At 46.0% G+C, this 18033-nt stretch overlaps 1 protein-coding gene across 1 annotated transcript in view; it reads left to right on the top strand.

Moving 5' to 3' along the window:
* CSTPP1 (centriolar satellite-associated tubulin polyglutamylase complex regulator 1) overlaps positions 1-17644 on the top strand; it is a 152467-nt gene extending 134823 nt beyond the window's left edge. The window contains exons 5-9 of the mRNA XM_066633984.1: positions 7106-7191; positions 7934-8129; positions 9637-9746; positions 16005-16068; positions 16727-17644. Of these exons, the coding sequence (XP_066490081.1) occupies positions 7106-7191; positions 7934-8129; positions 9637-9746; positions 16005-16068; positions 16727-16907 (637 nt within the window). The 3' untranslated portion in view covers positions 16908-17644. The remainder of the gene's footprint in view (positions 1-7105; positions 7192-7933; positions 8130-9636; positions 9747-16004; positions 16069-16726) is intronic.
* The last annotated feature ends 389 nt before the right edge of the window (positions 17645-18033 follow it).

Raw genomic sequence — 18033 nt, 5'->3', positions numbered from 1 at the left:
CTCCACAGTGGCTCAGCCAAAGATAAGGGCAAACATAGGTACGGGTAAGCCACTGCAGCCCCTATGGGTCTCCTCAGACTTGTGCAACCTCCTGAGGTGGCAGAAGTCCGAGGAGAGCAGAGTGACTTGAAGCCACTCCGTGCTGCTCGGGAACAGGGGTTGGGATCCAGCATAACAGCTGGATCCCAGCCCCACCTCCCGCTTCCCACCCTCCTCCCCCCGAGACTGCCCTCCACCTGCCCTACCCATGCCCCAGAACGCCTCCCTCCCACTTGCTTCCCACCCACCCCAGAACCTTGCGTCAGCCGGGCTCGGCTGACACAAGGCTCATCCCACAAGCCGCCGGTGCACCTCCATGCACTGGCATGGCTTGCTGTAGAGGAGGCACAAGCATGCTTTACGACACATTTGCGACCCTCCCAGGCTGGTGCAAGAGACTTGTGCCAGCCTAACTTGTACTTAGGATTGTGCTGCAAGACAGAGAAGAGAGGTGTCAGCAATTAATGATGCCCAAACTACATCTGATAGTGGCAGACCTGTCTCTTTAAACATGGATTTGCCCTTTATGTTTAAAGGAGGGGTGCTGTTTTGAGGAGCACACACCTGGTGGGTGCCGAACCCCTTGCCTGCCACTCTCACACATACAGCTTGTTCCTCCAGGCTCTTGTTGCCTGGCTAAGCTCTGATACCTTTACAAGCCTGGCTGCAAGTAAAGCATTTGGGTGGTGGTTAATTGGGCCAATTTGGACCCCGTGCCTGGAGGGGCCCTGCACTGGGGCGGCGAGCAGAACACCTGCAGCTGGCACCTTGCTCTGTACCTGACGCTGTGGCATGGAATCATCCATGTCGAGGCATCATGAGGAGAGCATGGCAAGTGGAGCATTATCACTGGATAGCTCTCTCTTCCTCCCACCCCTTGGTCTGATTGGCATGAAATTCCCCCCCCCCCACCAGCAGTTGTCAGTGACTGCTTCCAGATGCCTTGCCACTGTGGCTCAACCTGGTGATAACGTGGGTCCCTCAGAGTGCCCCCCCCCGCAAAACTGTTTTGCATTGGGCCCCGCAGCTCCTAAGGTTTGCTTTGCAGGGGAGGGTTCAACAGTCTGCACCCATGTATCTCTTCGGCCCTGTAATTATACCCCACCCTACCAAACGGGTTGCTAGGGCATCAAGTCCATCCTTCAAGACGCAGTTCTCCCACTGTCACATGTAGGCTTCACTCCCTTGCAAAAACCCAGTGAAAATACTTTTCTCATCACACCTCCTGGAAAATTGGGCTAGTTGCCACAAAAGCCAGTGAGTTCTCTGCAAGGCCACAGGCAGTTTTGAAGCTTTCATCTTTGGCTATACTGCTGTGTGCAACTTAAATAGGCTTTGATTTGTGGGACAGGAAAGTGAAGAAAAATTTTACAGCTAGAAGCAAAATATTACAGCTTGTAGCAGGTTTCCATGTACAGCACATCCTGCGCCTGATTCTTGAAAGAGGTTGGTGACTCTTGTTATTACAAGAGTCGTATTTAACTCTGTCCCTACTAAGCTCTCTGTACAGCTCATTAGAAGGCTCCCGTCCACCAGAACAGGGAGTGTAGGCACAGGAGCCCAGGTGGTTAGCAGACTTAAGCTTGACTTGACCAGAAGGAGGCACTCTGTGTCTGGCACCTTAAAAAGGGAGCGATGTGCCCAACCCATTAGCTAATGATTGGGATCCTATAGTCTTGTTAAACTCTCATAACACAATTCATCCAAAGGATGTGAAGGGAAGATTCACTTAGAAATACAGGAAAGTGTCCAGCACTATGTTAGTTAGGTAGCTTTATCTTGTTAATACTTGTTGTTCCCTCCTCAGAGCCATTGGAAGGGGCTGAGCTGGTTCTAGCTATTTTTGCCATGGCTGTGACATCCTGCTGATGAAAGTACCGCCTTCCCCTTCCACATGTTTTTGGCAGTTTCAGCTTCAGCTGTCAAGTATCCTACAATGGATTATTCATGTGCACCTGTGGTGCTCTTTGAACAGATGAGGTAGACAGAGTAGTGAAGGTAGACAGGTATTGGATAGAGTGGAAAGAATGGAGGTAGAGAAGCAGATTTCAAACCATCGCATTTGAGCAGAGCTGCACAACAGCTTGTTTTCAGGGTAAGGCAAGGGACTTCCATCATCTTTCTGTTTCCTTTTGATGTTGTCATTAGTGTCCCAGAATCCACAAAGAATCATGCTCACATGAAAGCACAGGTCCTGTTGCTCCAAACTGCAATGCAATTTGGAAAGTAGAAGGGAAAGGATGAACTATACTCCTCTCAGCAACCCCAGAGAAAAGCCTGCCTTCTAGTGAGCTTGTTTGTATCTGTTCCAGTTACAGGGCTAAATCAGGACTGTGTTCCTTTGTTGCAGACCCTTCTGTACTCTTATTTTCTGAGAGAGGCAAAGCCTATTGCCCACAGTACTTTCGAGGTAGCTCTACCTATACAGTCAGTATGACACGTAGGGAAATAACCCAGCTGTCTTTCTTGTTGGCATCCGTCAGTCTCGGAAGACTGTGGTATCGTGCTCTGAATGGTGGTTCTGGAACAGAGTGTCCTCTCCAGTGCGCGAAGCCTGGGTAAAGTAGATATGGAGGACAGACCATTACCCATGCAGCAAATCCCCCCTCTCCACGTCACTGAAATGATCCAATAGAAAGGCAGAAACCAATATGGTTGGTTGCAGCGGCGTCGCAGGAATTGCAAGAATGTGACTGTGTTCAGCCATGAACTGCCTCAGGGACTCCGGCTGTGGATTTTGCCTCAAGGTTGACTCCTGAAGCCTTTTCCATAACTGGATGTAGCCACAAGGCAGTGGAGGTTTGGGATCAGAGTTTTCCTTCTCTCAGATGAGCTGCCTTCCCAGGCTGATGAGTCCCATCTACCCGGTGGCTGTTTAATCGCCTCTTACAACAAGTACAGCCAAACTGAGCGCCTATTCTTATCCCCAGCTCCCAGCTGTCTTTAAGCCTCCCCTTAAGCAACTGGTCTAGCTTCACCCATTTCTTAGGAGCTCTGTCCACCTGGAGCCTTGTCCCCCAAGCACCAGGGTGTGCATACTTTCATCTCGGTAAGATGAAAGTCTTGGAAAAATCAAGGCAAAATCATCTTCTTAACACCTTTGTTGTCTTCATTCAATTTATCATCTTATCATTAGGCATATTTATATACCATTTTTCAACAAAAAGTAATTCACGAAGCTGTTTACAAAGCAAAATAAATCTATAAATGACTCCCTATCCCCCAAAGGGCTCACAGTTCATAAAAGATGCAGAAGAGACATCAGCAACAGCCACTGGAAAAGGCTCCAGTTTGGGGGCAGAAGGACAGTTATCCTACCAAAGCTCCGAACAGTGGAGGCCCAAACTAAGTGTCACTTTAATTTTATCTTTGGCCCTGGCAAGCTTGTTTTCTGTAGGTAGCACGTAGTGTGTGACCTGGATCAGGCTACTTGGGTATTTGTCGTTAAAATTAGCATCAAGATTAGTGCCTTGCTAATTGGGTAAGAGGCACTTTTTCAAGTGGGTGCTCCTTTTTTTAGCAGGGGGAGAGTAACTGGCCCACCTCACCCCAGCACTGTCTGTTCTAGTGGCTGTCTGCTGGTATTCATTTGCATCTTTTTAGATTGTGAGCCCTTTTGGGACAGGGAGCCATTTAGTTATTTGATTTTTCTCTGTAAACCGCTTTGTGAACTTTTAGTTGAAAAGCGGTATATAAATACTGTTAATAAATACTGTTAATAAGATCTAGTGCTCCTCTGCGAAAGGACCACTTGGCACCCTCCCTTCTTGACCCTCCTCTCCCTTCAGGGAGCAGAAGTGTGCTGGCAGCCATTCTCAGACCTCTCCTTTAATGCCTCCTGTCTCACTGGAGGCTGTCTGAGGGGCAGATAAAGGGACAGAGCTTTCCATCAGTCCAGGATTTGAAGATGCCAGTGGCTGCGCTGTATTGCCTGGGAGATGAGGATACTCTGCCTGCCAGCTTCAAAGCCATTGCCTTGATGTGGTCACTGACAAAGCTCCATAACGTGCTTATTAGTGGGAATTAAGAGCTGAAGCTGCCACTGCTGCTGCTCTAGACAGCAGGAGGAGGTTTCTGGGACATTATAAATAAAACAGAAGCACTTTGACATCTTCAAAGGGTTTTGTTTTAAATAGTGGCTTTTCTCCTGGGGACCTTCTTATCCTTCGTCTTTCTTTTTTTGCAATAATTAATTCAAACTGCTCTGTGTGCTTGAATTTGCCTCGCTGAACTGAGTTGGTCCGAGTCGTGGGGAAAGATGCCTCTCCCACAGAAACATCCTGGAACTGTTCTGCCTCTTCTTCTTGCTGCACAGCTTCTGCTTTAAGTAGCAGGAGTAACCCAGGGCCAGCAGTGGCTCTTGTGACCACAAGGGACTCCTAGTCCAAACCCAACTGTAAGAAACTGTTTTGGAGGCTCAGAGTTCACAGTTCACTCACTTAGTGCCAAGTGTGCCGATAAATACTGGGAAGCATTTGCCTCTGTTTATTACTTCTGTAAGTGAAAATGAAGCCTGGTCTAGCCATGCAACAGAACGAAGTGGTAGAATGAACTGTATCACTCCAAACTGAAGGTGGGTCATCACTTTTGTCAGCATTTTCCATACATGGAAAATTCAGCTCAAATGGAAAACCTGGTAAATGTGGAAACTTTCTTTTTGCTGTGCTAGTTTTCTGTTTGCAGAGAGTTGTGTTTTTTTAAATGGAGTACTCAAAATTGGAATTCCTCACCTGCACTCTTAAGTATTTCAATTTAGCAATTCATTCTGTTGCATGGCCTATATGTATTTTATGAAATGTAGAATGAATGGAAATATTTTGGAGTACAGTCTCCTAGCAGAGTGTCTTCCTTTCCAAACTCAGGTTCACCCGTATAGTCAGGTAGATCTTTCTGTGGATAAAAAAAGAACTGAGGCCACCAGAATTAATGCTCATCTCCCATGTTCTTTATTCTGCCACTACAGCACTAACTTATATTTATTTTCAGGTAGTTATCAATGATCTGAGACAGAAAACTATAAGTAATCAGGTGCTAGTCAGAAAGACTTCTCTATCACCACAGAATTTCACTCAAGACCCAACTAGCTCGCTTTTCAGACAGTTTTATAATCTTGCACTGTAATGTGAGGCTGAAATGTCAAAGTGTGTGGGTTGCAGACCAGGAACATTTAGGTCCTCACCAGATATGACATTTTTCCATGGGAAATTATATCCATGAACTCTTCCATGAATTTCAACCCACATGGGATTTACATGTTTTAAAATCTATGTTGCTCAGGTTTGGCCATATACTGCGTATGAACAGCTCCCATCTAGTCAAGCAAGTATATGATGCCAAAAGTACTGGAAAGAGACCAAGAGGAAGACCAAAGAAAAGATGACTTTACAACATCCTAGAGGACTTGAAATTTGCAAATATGGTTTATAGCTGCCACATGACTTTATCAAGATTACAAAGGATGGCTTAATATAATCAAGGATACCACTATGTTGTTTCAACAGGAACTTGTTTTATAAGTTGGCCATGGACAATACTCAGAGAGAGAGAGAGAGAGAGAGAGATGGGATTTACAACCACACTTCTGCTCTAATCTGGGTGTTATGTTCATTGAAAAAGCTGCACTGTTCCTTCCTTATATGTTGACCTGACCAGACAATGTTCACAAATCCAAAGCACAGTCAGTGAGTTTATAATTTTCCCCTTGCCCATCTGCCACATGAAGCTGGGCATGAATCTTCCTCATCCAGCCAATCTTGAAAGAAAGAAGGAACCAAAGGATTTTTTCCTGAATGCTTGCTTAAGGACACCCCAGGTTTAGCGTTCCTTTAGCATGCTACTACTTCAATAAATATCAAGCTGTTTGGTGCAGCTGCATAAACTAGCATAATAAAGTCCTTTTCCTGCCAGCCAGTGTAAGCAGTTTGTCAGAATGGCACAGAGGAGGAATTTTTTTAGTTGTGATCCTGTCCTGGTTAGATCTGCTGAGAAATACTTTTCATGAGTGTCATACACTTACCACTTGTGCCAAACTAAAGCCAGCAGAAGGCATCCTGTCATCTGTTCCTTTATAGTTGGCAACCTTCAGTCTCGAAAGTCTATGGTATCGCGCTCTGAAAGGTGGTTCTGGAACAGCGTCTAGTATGGCTGAAAAGGCCGATTCGGGAGTGACAATCCCTTCCACACTGGGAGCAAGTGCAGTCTGTCCCTGGCCTGTCTCCCTGGCTATGGGCCTTCCTTCTTTGCCTCTTAGCCTCAGACTGTTGGCCAAGTGTCTCTTCAAACTGGGAAAGGCCATGTTGCACAGCCTGCCTCCAAGCGGGCCGCTCAGAGGCTAGGGTTTCCCACTTGTTGAGGTCCACTCCTAAGGCCTTCAGATTCCTCTTGCAGATGTCCTTGTATCGCAGCTGTGGTCTGTTCCTTTAGTATTTCAATATCAAGAATGGACTCCTTTACTAGGTATCAGGATATACCATCAACCAGTTGGGAATGCAGATTTGCTTTCCCCTGCCTGTCAGTATAAGCACCATCTTTTTGAAGCATTTTGTTTGAGCCAGCTGTTTCCTCATTTTTGAGCTGATGTTAGAGACTATATATATGAAATCTGCTGGTAAAGGGGGCAGCTTGGTTTCTCCCTTGTGCTGCATTTAGTTTTCTTCATCAGTGTTTGCATAGGCAGGAGAAAGGACTGACTCCTGTGATGCTCAAAAGGTCAGGTACAAGTGGGTAGAGAAGCACTCTACCTCTTGCAACCCCTTTGGTGTTGTCTTATAGGGAAGGATTCAAATATGTGTAGAGCAGTCTTCCCTGACAGCACCCAGTTCCTTCAAGCAACCCACCATTCCAGGTTTGCTTTTGACATACAGACCTCTCAGAATACACCTCTGCACCTTGAAATCCAATAGAATAAAGCAGTTCGGGGAGCTAAAAATGGGCAAGAACAGAGCAGGATGTGGATCCATCCTGCACTTCCTGGTTCACTTCTAATAAACTTTGCTCAAGTTATAAGTTACCTACCATGCAGGAAATAGTAATTGCTGAAGTATCTGTTTCTTCATCTTGATTCCAGGATTGTGCTAATGGATGATGCTGTTGACTGCATGATGTCTTTTTCAGACTTCCTGTTTGCTTTCCAGATCCAGTTTTACTACTCAGGTGAGTCCACCCCACCTTATCTTGTTTCCTACTATGCAGCTGCACACAGCATGTTTGGAAATCACTGAACAATGAGCCATCAGAATAACCTTAAAAGGTCACCTGTCCCTTGCATGTGTCTAGCCCACAGGTTCCCCATGCATGTATAGAGTTCTGCAAACATCCCTTTCCTTCTCAACCATATGCAGCAGCTTTCCCAAGCAACCTCTAAAACCACATACATGCAAACCACTCAGAGTGGAATCTACGTCTGCAAATGGCTGGCCAGGTCTATAAACAAACTTGTTTAAATTTAGGCTGTGGAAGTAAACAGCAGGGAAGGTTTGGAGCTTGGAGGAGAGTGCTTTCAACCAGTTTCTCTCCTAATCTTCCCTCTGGGCCCCATATTGTGTTTACTTTGGAGTTGTGCTGAAGCACACTGGGCTGTAGTCTGGAGCCTGCTTAACCCATCTCCCTTGGCTCCTTCCCCATTTCTAAACAGGCTGCTTCTAACTTGGGTGGCGTTTATCTCTGAATGGGGGTTTTCATGGTTAAAGAAGCTAGTCCAATTGGGTGACCCTTGACTTCCACTTACCCTCCTAGAATCCAAGTTGAAAAGGACCCAAAAGCATCCCATTTAACCCTCTACCCAAAGAGCAGGACTTACAGGCATATATACCTGGAGTCTGATGGGTTTGAGAGATTTTGAATAATTATGGATATCACTGGCCATGAATTCTAAGTTATCACACTGTTTTTACAGAGTTCCTGGAAAGTGTGGCTGTCATCTATCAAGATCTCTTGACGGGTAAGAATCCAAACACCGTCATTGTGCCAACATCATCTTCTGGGCAGCACCGTTCACGTCAGGCTCTAAGTGAGTGCAGCCCACTCGATGGCGTGGAGGCATCTGCCTTTTACCAATGTCTTGAGTCCCTATGTGACAAGTCCAAATACAGGTAAGGACTCTCCAGAATAAACTGATTCATCTGCACCTGTCTTCCTGCCTGGGAAGGAGCACTCTGGTCACAGGAATAACCCAAACTGAGATATTATTTCACTCACCTAAGAGTTGTGATAGGTTGACCTGCATCCTGGACCCCATGTTGATCTTCCTTGCTTCCTGAAACCAGCGCAAAAGAGTTCTACTTACACCTTTGTCAGAAACTGATTCCAGTGGCCTCCATTAATCCATCCTAATAAGACAGGGCACTTAGAAGATAACTAGTTCATCTCATTTCAGCCCGTTTTTACAGTGGTGAAAATTCTGCTGATGAAATAAGAAACAAAATTGATTTGAGAGATGATTAAAGGATAGCTAGAGATGAAATAAGAAGGAAGCAGTATTGGCTATAAAGAAAATAAAAGAATGAATTGTATAGTTTAAATCTTTTACTTATGATTGTTAGCTGCATTGATGAATTGATGAAAATGTTGTAGAAAAGCAAGATACAGGTGGTGTCTTCAAGGTGCAGCTAATCTACCCATTTGTGCTTGGCTATTCATCCATATCCCCATGTGGGTTTAAATAAAAGTTATTTCCATCTGGGGTTCTACCTGAAAGGTGTTAAAGCAGGAAACAGGTAGGCAATGGAGGGTCCTTTTACACACTTGCATTTAGGATAACACATTTCTCCCACAAGTTGTTCTTGTGACTGGAAAGCTCACGTGAGAAGATTTCATGCAAGCTAAGACAAAGAATATGACCACTGCAAAGAACTTGGAAATATGCTTACTACATTTTGATCCTGCCCTGAGCTCTGGGTGGCATACATAGTTCTATCTCTTCCACCTGTTTTATCCTCAGAAAAACCCTGGGATGTAGGTTAGGATGAGACAGTTGGCTGGTTCCACATCACCAATTTTCATGGCTGGATAGGGACCATTTGAATATGAGCCTTCCTGGTCCTGATCCAGTAGTCAGACACTGGCTTGGCACTGCCAATGATATTCTTTGTAAACTTCTTAACCCATTCCATTTGACATTTTAAATATGGGTTCGCTTGCAGGAGCATTTTCATGTATAAAATCATAAGGTGACCTTTAAAGTAATCCAGTGATGCGCTCAAGGCCATACAGGGAGTTTCTGCAGAGCTTGAGACAGAGCCCCGACCTCTGAGTCACCTGGTGCCGGCTGCCAATCCTTCCTTCAGTATGGAAAAGGGGAATGACAGCTCTTACAGAAATTGATTCAGCATTCTAATTTGAGCAGGTACCAGCTGGTCAAAGGAGTTATGAACTGTCTTTCTTTAAGATTGCTGGTGATGATTTAACAATCTTCATATGTGGCACAAGCAGAAGAGACATTGATTGAGACTATTTCCTCCTACATGTTTTAGGAAGTCATTCTCGGGTCTCAAAGCTGAATCTTATTTAGACAGATCCATCCATCAAGAAGCTAAAAAGGTGATATGCTGAAATTCTTGCTGGATTCTTGCTGATTCTTCTGTACCTTTTGTTTGCTAGCTGTCCCCCATCTGCTATTATTAAAGAAGTTCTGAGCAGTGTCCAGAGACTGACCTTCTATGGATTCCTGATGGCTCTTGCAAAGCATCATGGGATCAACAGAGCCCTTGGTAAACAGAATACCCATATTGTGTTTTCCATGATTCTATGTATAAGGGAATTTGGTAGCAGGTTTTAAGCAACCACTGAGAAAGACGCTTTTGCTATGAAAGCACAGTGTGGAAATGTACATTTGGAGCAAAGAATTCCCGGTGACTTAAGCAAGACAGCTGAACCAGCTGAGCAAGGATGCCCAAACCCCGGCCCTGGGGCCAATTGCGGCCATCGAGGATTCCCTATCCGGCCCTCAGGGAGCCCCCCCTCTCCAATGAGCCTCTGGCCATCTGGAGACTTGCTGGAGCCCACGCTGGCCTGATGCAACTGCTCTCAGCATGACAGCCAACTGTTCAACCTCTTGCATGAGCTGTGGGATAAGGGCTCCCTCCAGTGCTTGCTGTATCACATCTATGATGCAGCAGCAGCAGAGGAAAAGCTGGCCTTGCTTTGTGGAAGGCCTTTTATAGGCCTTGAGCTACTGCAAGACCTTCATTCATTCATATAAGTTCCATCTCAAATATATTAATTTATGTAAATTTATTCAAATTGGACATGCAAATTAATTCTTCCCCCCCCCCCGGCCCCCAACACAGAGTCAGAGAGATGATGTGGCCCTCCTGCCAAAAACTTTGGACACCCCTGTTCTATAGGAAAGGTGTCGAAAGTTGTCTTCATTCCATTCAGTTGCCCAAAAGCTCCTTTGCTCATTACATTTGTAAGCGTACCATACCCCTCAGATGTTTTAAGTGTGCACCTAAAACTGTAAAGTGTGAACAGGACAACTGCTTTTGAGACACATGTTTCCAAACAGGTCTCCTCATCAGACAGCTTTGATTGGCTGTAGCCGATCTATAGAGTAAATATTTGGTAGTTTGTCTCTGCAAAATGAGTGAAATGGACTTTAAATTTCCAACAGTTTTTTCTCACAGCTCTTCCAAGTTACATGGCTGACCCAACAATTTGTGCCTTGCTGATGAATGATGATAGGATCAGTTGAACTGACTAAATTGAGCCTATCAGATTTCACATTTAATCTGGCCACATCCTTCTTTTGTGATAGGGTTTTCAGCTATTGTTGGATTCTGTACCAGGCTCAACCAAAGCCTCCTGGTCTTGTTTTTCTCTCCTGCTGGGCAGGAGGGCTAGACTGTGGCTAATTTGCCTGGATATCAAATTCTTCCCTTGTATGCAGAGCTCAGGGCTGTTCTTGGGATGAACCTAGAAATCACAAACTGAGTTAAGAAGGAAGAAGGTCGATGTAACTTGTATAGTGTGAAGGAACTGATCTGGAAGCACTTCACTGCATTCAGTCCCAAAATATTCCTATTCCTTTCCATGGTCAAGCTCTAAGGAAAAAAGGTACAAGTTTGCACATATGCCAGCCGTGCAAGATATGGATTGACTGACTCCCCAGAAATCCTCACATACACACTCTCCAGTGCAGTTTTGACAAGTAAACACTTAAACATTAGCAAAAGCTAAATAGTCTACCTGACAGAGGGGAGGGACAAGATGATGGCTGAACCAGCATATGATTTGCTGATATATGTGGCTGTCACTTCAGTTGTAAAGCTGGGCTCACCTTATGTGTCCTTATGTGAGCTGGGCTCACCTTATGCGGTATGGAGCTCTCTTTTTCTATTCTGCCTTTATTAAAGGAGGCTCTAAATGCTGCATTTATAGCGATCCCTTTTAGATCTGTTCTCAGATGCTGGGCTTGTGGGAGTGCCAGCAGTGGGGGCTGAGCTATTCCTGCTGGTCCCTTCACACATTTGGTACACTGTTGAGGAAATGGATATATATATCCATTGAGATAAGATATCATCGTCACTGAGCTGCATGAAATGCTCTGTCTTTGCTGGAGAGAAGGTGGAGTACCTCAAGACATGAGGGATGCAAACATCATCACGCTGTACAAGAACAAAGGCGACAGGGGTGACTGCAACAACTACCGCGGCATCTCTCTCCTTAGCGTAGTAGGAAAGCTGTTTGCCCGAGTTGCACTAAAGAGGCTCCAGGTCCTTGCAGAGAGCGTTTATCCAGAATCGCAGTGCGGATTCTGAGCCAACAGGTCCACTACTGATATGGTATTCTCCCTTAGACAACTGCAGGAGAAATGCAGGGAACAACGACAGCCACTCTTTATAGCCTTCATAGATCTCACGAAGGCTTTCGATCTGGTCAGCAGGGACGGCCTCTTCAAGATTCTCCCCAAGATTGGATGTCCACCCAGGCTCCTCAGCATCATCAGATCTTTCCACAAGGACATGAAAGGCACTGTTGTCTTCGATGGCTCCACATCAGACCCCTTTGACATCCGAAGCGGAGTGAAGCAGGGCTGTGTTCTTGCGCCAACCTTGTTTGGGATTTTCTTCGCTGTCCTGCTGAAGCATGCCTTTGGAACTGCAACAGAAGGCATCTGTCTCCGGACCAGATCAGACGGAAAGCTCTTCAACCTCTCCAGACTGAGATCAAAGTCCAAAGTTCAGCTGAAATGTCTGCGTGACTTCCTCTTTGCCGACGATGCAACTGTCACTACCCACTCTGCCAAAGATCTCCAGCAGCTCATGGATCGTTTTAGCAAGGCCTGCCAAGATTTTGGACTGACAATCAGCCTGAAGAAAACACAGGTCATGGTTCAAGATGTGGACTCACCTCCCTGCATTACAATCTCTGCACATGAACTGGAGGTTGTCCATGACTTTGTGTACCTTGGCTCAACAATCTCCGACACTCTTTCTCTCGATACCGAGCTAAACAAACGCATCGGTAAAGCAGCTACCACATTTTCCAGACTCACAAAGAGAGTCTGGTCCAACAAGAAGCTGATGGAACATACCAAGATCCAGGTCTACAGAGCTTGCGTCCTGAGTACACTTCTGTACTGCAGCGAGTCATGGACTCTTCGCTCACAACAGGAGAGGAAACTGAACGCATTCCACATGCGCTGCCTCCGACGCATCCTCGGTATCACCTGGCAGGACAAAGTTCCAAACAACACAGTCCTGGAACGAGCTGGAATCCCTAGCATGTATGCACTACTGAAACAGAGACGCCTGCGTTGGCTTGGTCATGTTGTGAGAATGGATGATGGCCGGATCCCAAAGGATCTCCTCTATGGAGAACTCGTGCAAGGAAAGCGCCCTACAGGTAGACCACAGCTGCGATACAAGGACATCTGCAAGAGGGATCTGAAGGCCTTAGGAGTGGACCTCAACAGGTGGGAAACCCTGGCCTCTGAACGGCCCGCTTGGAGGCAGGCTGTGCAGCATGACCTTTCCCAGTTTGAAGAGACACTTTGCCAACAGTGTGAGACAAAGAGGCAAAGAAGGAAGGCCCATAGCCAGGGAGACAGACCAAAGACAGACTGCACTTGCTCCCAGTGTGGAAGGGATTGTCACTCCCGAATTGGCCTTTTCAGCCACACTAGACGCTGTTCCAGAACCACCATCCAGAGCGCGATACCATAGTCTTTCGAGACTGAAGGTTGCCAACAATATCCATTGAGTAAATTGATATATATATCCAAAAGCCCTGCTTTTCTTGACACCAAATTTGAGTTGTGATCGTTTTTTGTTTTTTTAAGTTTATGACAGAAGGGCACAGCCAGTTCTTTTGTCCTGGTGGAAGATTGCTGACTCTCAATCCAGACACCAGGAGGCATCAGACATGGGCCTCCTTTCTGATGTTGCAGTTTTTCTGAAATTTGGACTGCATATATACCAATGTGCATGTGAGAAAAGGGCTTCTAGCTATTTTTGGTAACACTCCAAATAACGCAGAACTGGAAATTGCCAGAAGTACTCCTTTCAGGTGCAGCTTTGTATAGTGGGGTTCCTGAGTCCCATGCCTCTTTGGGCTCTGCAAGTGAACAACCAAAGCTTTTGGGTCCCTGCACCTTCCTTTGCTAGAGAGCCTCCTGTCCCTGTGTGAGTTGGCTGCTGCTGGGCACAGGGCTGTAACATCACACAGACCAGCATTTCCCTCTCTTTCACCGTGCCCCAGCCCCTTCCGACCATTTGAGCTGCTAATGCTGTCCCAGTGCAGGGCTGTTTACCCAGCAGCAGCACAGGGATTATATATCAAAGGAGACACATACAAGCCTGCAATCCCCTCTGCAAACAGGCTTAGAGAGCAGCCATATTCACTGGGGAAGATGATGCCTGGATTGCACCCAGCCAGGCTTTTCTTCCTGGCTCTATGAAATCCACTGCCAGCAAGGTGCATTGAAAGCAGATGGGCTGAGAAAACCCTGCCCACTGCCGCAATTGTGCCATGTACAAAGTGTGTGGGTTTTCCCTTCTATTAAAGAAGGCCTGTCCCCTGGCCCCCTGCCAACCTCCTGCTGAGGCCTCTCGCAGGGAGGGGCAGCAGCCGCAAGTCTAACAGGTGCTATCATCTTGGCAAGGAAAGCAGGATTCTTCTCCTGCTGTCTTTTCATCTTCCCTGCACGCAGGATGATTTGAATAGGCTTTGGTCTGCAGGGGATCACAGGCTCCCCGAAGCCCTGCAGCGAGGGTAGTTCCAGGCAAGAGCTTCAGAGGAAGGAGCTTTCAGGCAGGGCCCCCACTCCCTCTAGTCTCACAGGGGCCTTGGAAAGGCGGCGGCGGTGGCAGCAGCAGCAGCCTTGCTTAGAAGAGAAATGGGGATTAGAGCACGGCTGATGAGTTTGTCAGGCAGATTGCAACGCCCAAGCTTAACTCCTGTGTCAATATTGATTCACCAATCCTCTAAGTGCTATTTACCAGTTCTCCCAAGAGAGTGGAGCACCCCAGAGACCTCTCCGTGCATACTGCAAATGCAGTCACTCGCTTTGACTGTGCTCATGCAAGAGTATTTCCTTGCGGCTGCAGGCTTCCACGGCATAGTACCAGGAGCATTGAAACCTCTGGTTTCTTGGGGTACAGGGGGAGGAAAGAAGACTGCTGTGTGCAAACAAAATACCTCCACTGTAAAGCAGGGCCTCCTAGCCCAGCACACTCCAGAACTTTGCTCAAGCACCTCTCTGCACCCTGTAAGAGAAACACAAGGTCTTCCTCGAGGAGGCAACAGTGGACAGAAAAGACTTTCCCTTATAGCATTTCCCTTATACCCGCTGAGCAGGATCTACCTTTCACATGCTGTCAGTCTGTCTCTGCTTGGGAGGACATACTCTTTGTTGCAGCAGCATCTTCCTAGGGCAGCTTCATATATAATCACAGTCATCTTTTAGAAGTGACCTCCACAGTGGTGTAGCTCCTCCTAAGCATGGAATCCAGTTAATACACCCACATCTCTCATGAGTAGCCCCTAAACACATTTTTCTGCTGTGGAAAACACTGTGACTCCTCCTCGCCAAATAAAGCCATGCTTTTTCTGGCCCATGCCAGCCTTGAAGTTCTTGTTTCACGTGAAACTGACTGAAATGAACTCTGTGGCAAAGGACTGGGGCTGTCAGCTAGAAGGGAAGCAGGTGCTAAGGCAACAAGGGTCTCTTGCCCTCCCACCATCCTGTCCCTGTGCTTGCCTATTTTCAGGTGAGTTCTCAGCATAGTTTTTAATTTTGGGATAAGGATGGCAATGACATGTCTTTAAAACATTAAACATGGTTTTGGTCATAAACAAAGCCACTGCTTTACGCATGAGTAACTACCCGCACAAAATATTATGTGAGTAAACTCTTTCCCCCCTCAACTTGTAACTGTTGAGTTAGCTTCCCCTCTGCCTGCTAATTGATCTTCTAGAGGTCACTGTCCATAATGCTGGGCATATATTCAGAGCTCTCTGGAGTGTATTAAAAAACACATTTGCACTTGAGGTGTGCTCAGAAGGACACCTTCCTTCCAAGGAGTCAGACAATATAGCATTTTCTAAGTAGCAGGGCTATTGGCTCACAAATGCAAGCAGGCAGGGTTTCTGCCCGTGTCATGGTAGGAAAGGTGATACCCTTAGCTGCACGTACAAGGCAATGTGTGAGGTGGGCATTGTGTGCAGAATAGAAACATGTAGGTTATCAGTTAGGTAGCATGATGAGCACCTGCACACTACTGTTGAGTGAAAGAGACTGTGAAGTTTCACATAGCTGCATATCAACAACAGAATGTGCCATACACAATTCAAAAGAACTGCATTGAACTGTTTGAACTTAGCAGAAAAGCAGCATTAATTTTACCTTTTCCTTGTATAGGTCACTAGCGTATTGCATAAAGTCTTTTGGTTATTCCTGCATAAGGATGAGGTTTGTTCTTGCTCAAGCAGCAGCCTGCTCTTCCATTTGTTCTTTTCCATTTCAGGAGCCCTCCCAGCTAAAGCAGACCTGCTGCTTGACCCACAAATGGATCAGGAACTAGAGAAATTGTAAGTGCATGAAAGATGCGGGGGGGAGGGGAAGAGAGAGAATCCAAACCAGCACTGTGAGGGGCAAGACAATACCCTGGAAACTGTCCTGTATGCAACTGTGCAATTGATGAGGCAGTAAATTGCTTCTTTGCATGCCAGAAAGATGGTGAAGAGACACTGTGAAGTAAGCAGAGGATTATCTATGACATGGGCAGTAAAAAAAATTGACAAAGGGCAGCTTTGCAGCGGCAGGGCTGCTCTACCTTGTTTCAAGTGGCTGAGAAAAACCCAAATGACAGCCCTACACTGCATGCACTAACATGCAAATTTTTCTGGCATAAATCTCCTTGAAACAGGAGCTATACAAGAGCACAGATCCCAGCACATGGGTCAGCTCTGTCTACTTACTAACCTAGTACCCTAAATCTGCTGCTCTGACTAGGCAGTTTGCCTTGGAAAGCAGAGGCAGGGGGCTAGGTGAGGAAGCTCTTGGCTTGTGTCAAAAGGTGTTATTATAGAATCAGAGTCTAAAGCCAGCTCCTATAAGAGGACTACCCAAGTGTTGTTCTTTTAATTACATGTTAACAAATCCCTTCTTGTCCTCATTCCCAGACTAATACAGTGAGAGGCTTTGCTTCTGCCAAGCTGTAATACCTGTATGCCCTTTGTTTCCCAGGATAGCCCAGGTTTCAGGGCTCTCTATTTCCAGTTCTGCCACCCCCACTGGGGATACTGCAAACATGCTTTCCCGCCAGTCGCCTAGGCTCAGTTCCCTCTGGAAGCCTCTCCACCACCGCCGGAAAATGGATACTGAAAGTGATGGCTCCACAGAAGAGACAGATTCTTCTGAGAACTGAAAGCTACGGGGAGAACACAGATGTTCCTGGGGAGGAGGGAGAATCACTGTGTGTGCCTTTCCCCCCCCCCACCACACACAACAGGTTGCCAGCTTACTTAGCATCACAGTGCATACACATTCACATATACCCTTCTTAGAGTCAGTTTAGCTAACCAGAACTGCAGTCTGCTTTCTCCCCACACTTATGGATGAGTTAGATATAACTCATAAGTAGGTTCCAATTGTAGGGTTATAGAGTCCTCTAGTGGCAAACAAGTCAAATTAGCAGGAACATTCACAACATGGGGCAGACAGTAGTGCCCTTTACCTTCAAAGAGCAGGGCATTAATCCTGGAACTATACTCCATAGAACATCCTCATGCAAGGACTTTTTCGGAAGGTGGAGTATTTTGACTTTTTCTGGCCACAAGAGGCTTGCTTTATGCTTTTCTGGGCTGTTGAAACATTAATTTGATGTCCTAGTATCTTCCAGGATAAGGTTAAAACATGAGGCATGACCTTAGTAAGAAACCCAGTTAAGAATTTGGTATAGGAGTTTTATGCTTTGTGCCAAGGGATGACACCAACTGCTCCATATTTTTTTTTTCTTTACTAGCCTCTTTAGGAAAAAAAATTATTTAATGCTTTATCCTCTTCTGTGAATTATAATATATAGCAAATGAAGCATGTAGTAAGAGACAAGGTGTGTTTGAGACTGTTAAAGCTGCATCAGGAAATAAAGCACTGCTCAGAGATTTGGTGGCATCACTCTCCTTGTTGGTGTCTGCTGGAAATCTGCTTTGGTTACTTAAGTTCCTTCTCCAGTTGAAGGGAAGCTAAAAGTACAGGCATAAGTGGTATCCAGATACAGAAACTCCATCTCAACTGTGAGACAATGGGGGGCTCTTACATATATTACCCACATACAAAATTGTGATTATGGAATAAGAGATCAGACTGTATTGCAGCTTACCCAAACTTGAAATTCTTATAAAGAAAAATACCATGGGCTGTATCCTTTTTACCCCCGCTCATCTGCCTCTGGAGTTAGAGCAGGGTTTCCCAAACGGCAAGCCATTGCTCACCAGGGAGCTACGGCAACCAGCCAAGGGAGTCACGGAATCCTCACGAAAAATCCACAGCCC

The sequence above is a fragment of the Tiliqua scincoides genome, chromosome 1, assembly GCF_035046505.1.
Source record: "Tiliqua scincoides isolate rTilSci1 chromosome 1, rTilSci1.hap2, whole genome shotgun sequence".
NCBI lineage: Eukaryota > Metazoa > Chordata > Lepidosauria > Squamata > Scincidae > Tiliqua > Tiliqua scincoides.
The sequence above is the reverse complement of the archived record's forward strand: the minus strand, read 5'-3'. Positions and strand labels throughout refer to the sequence as shown.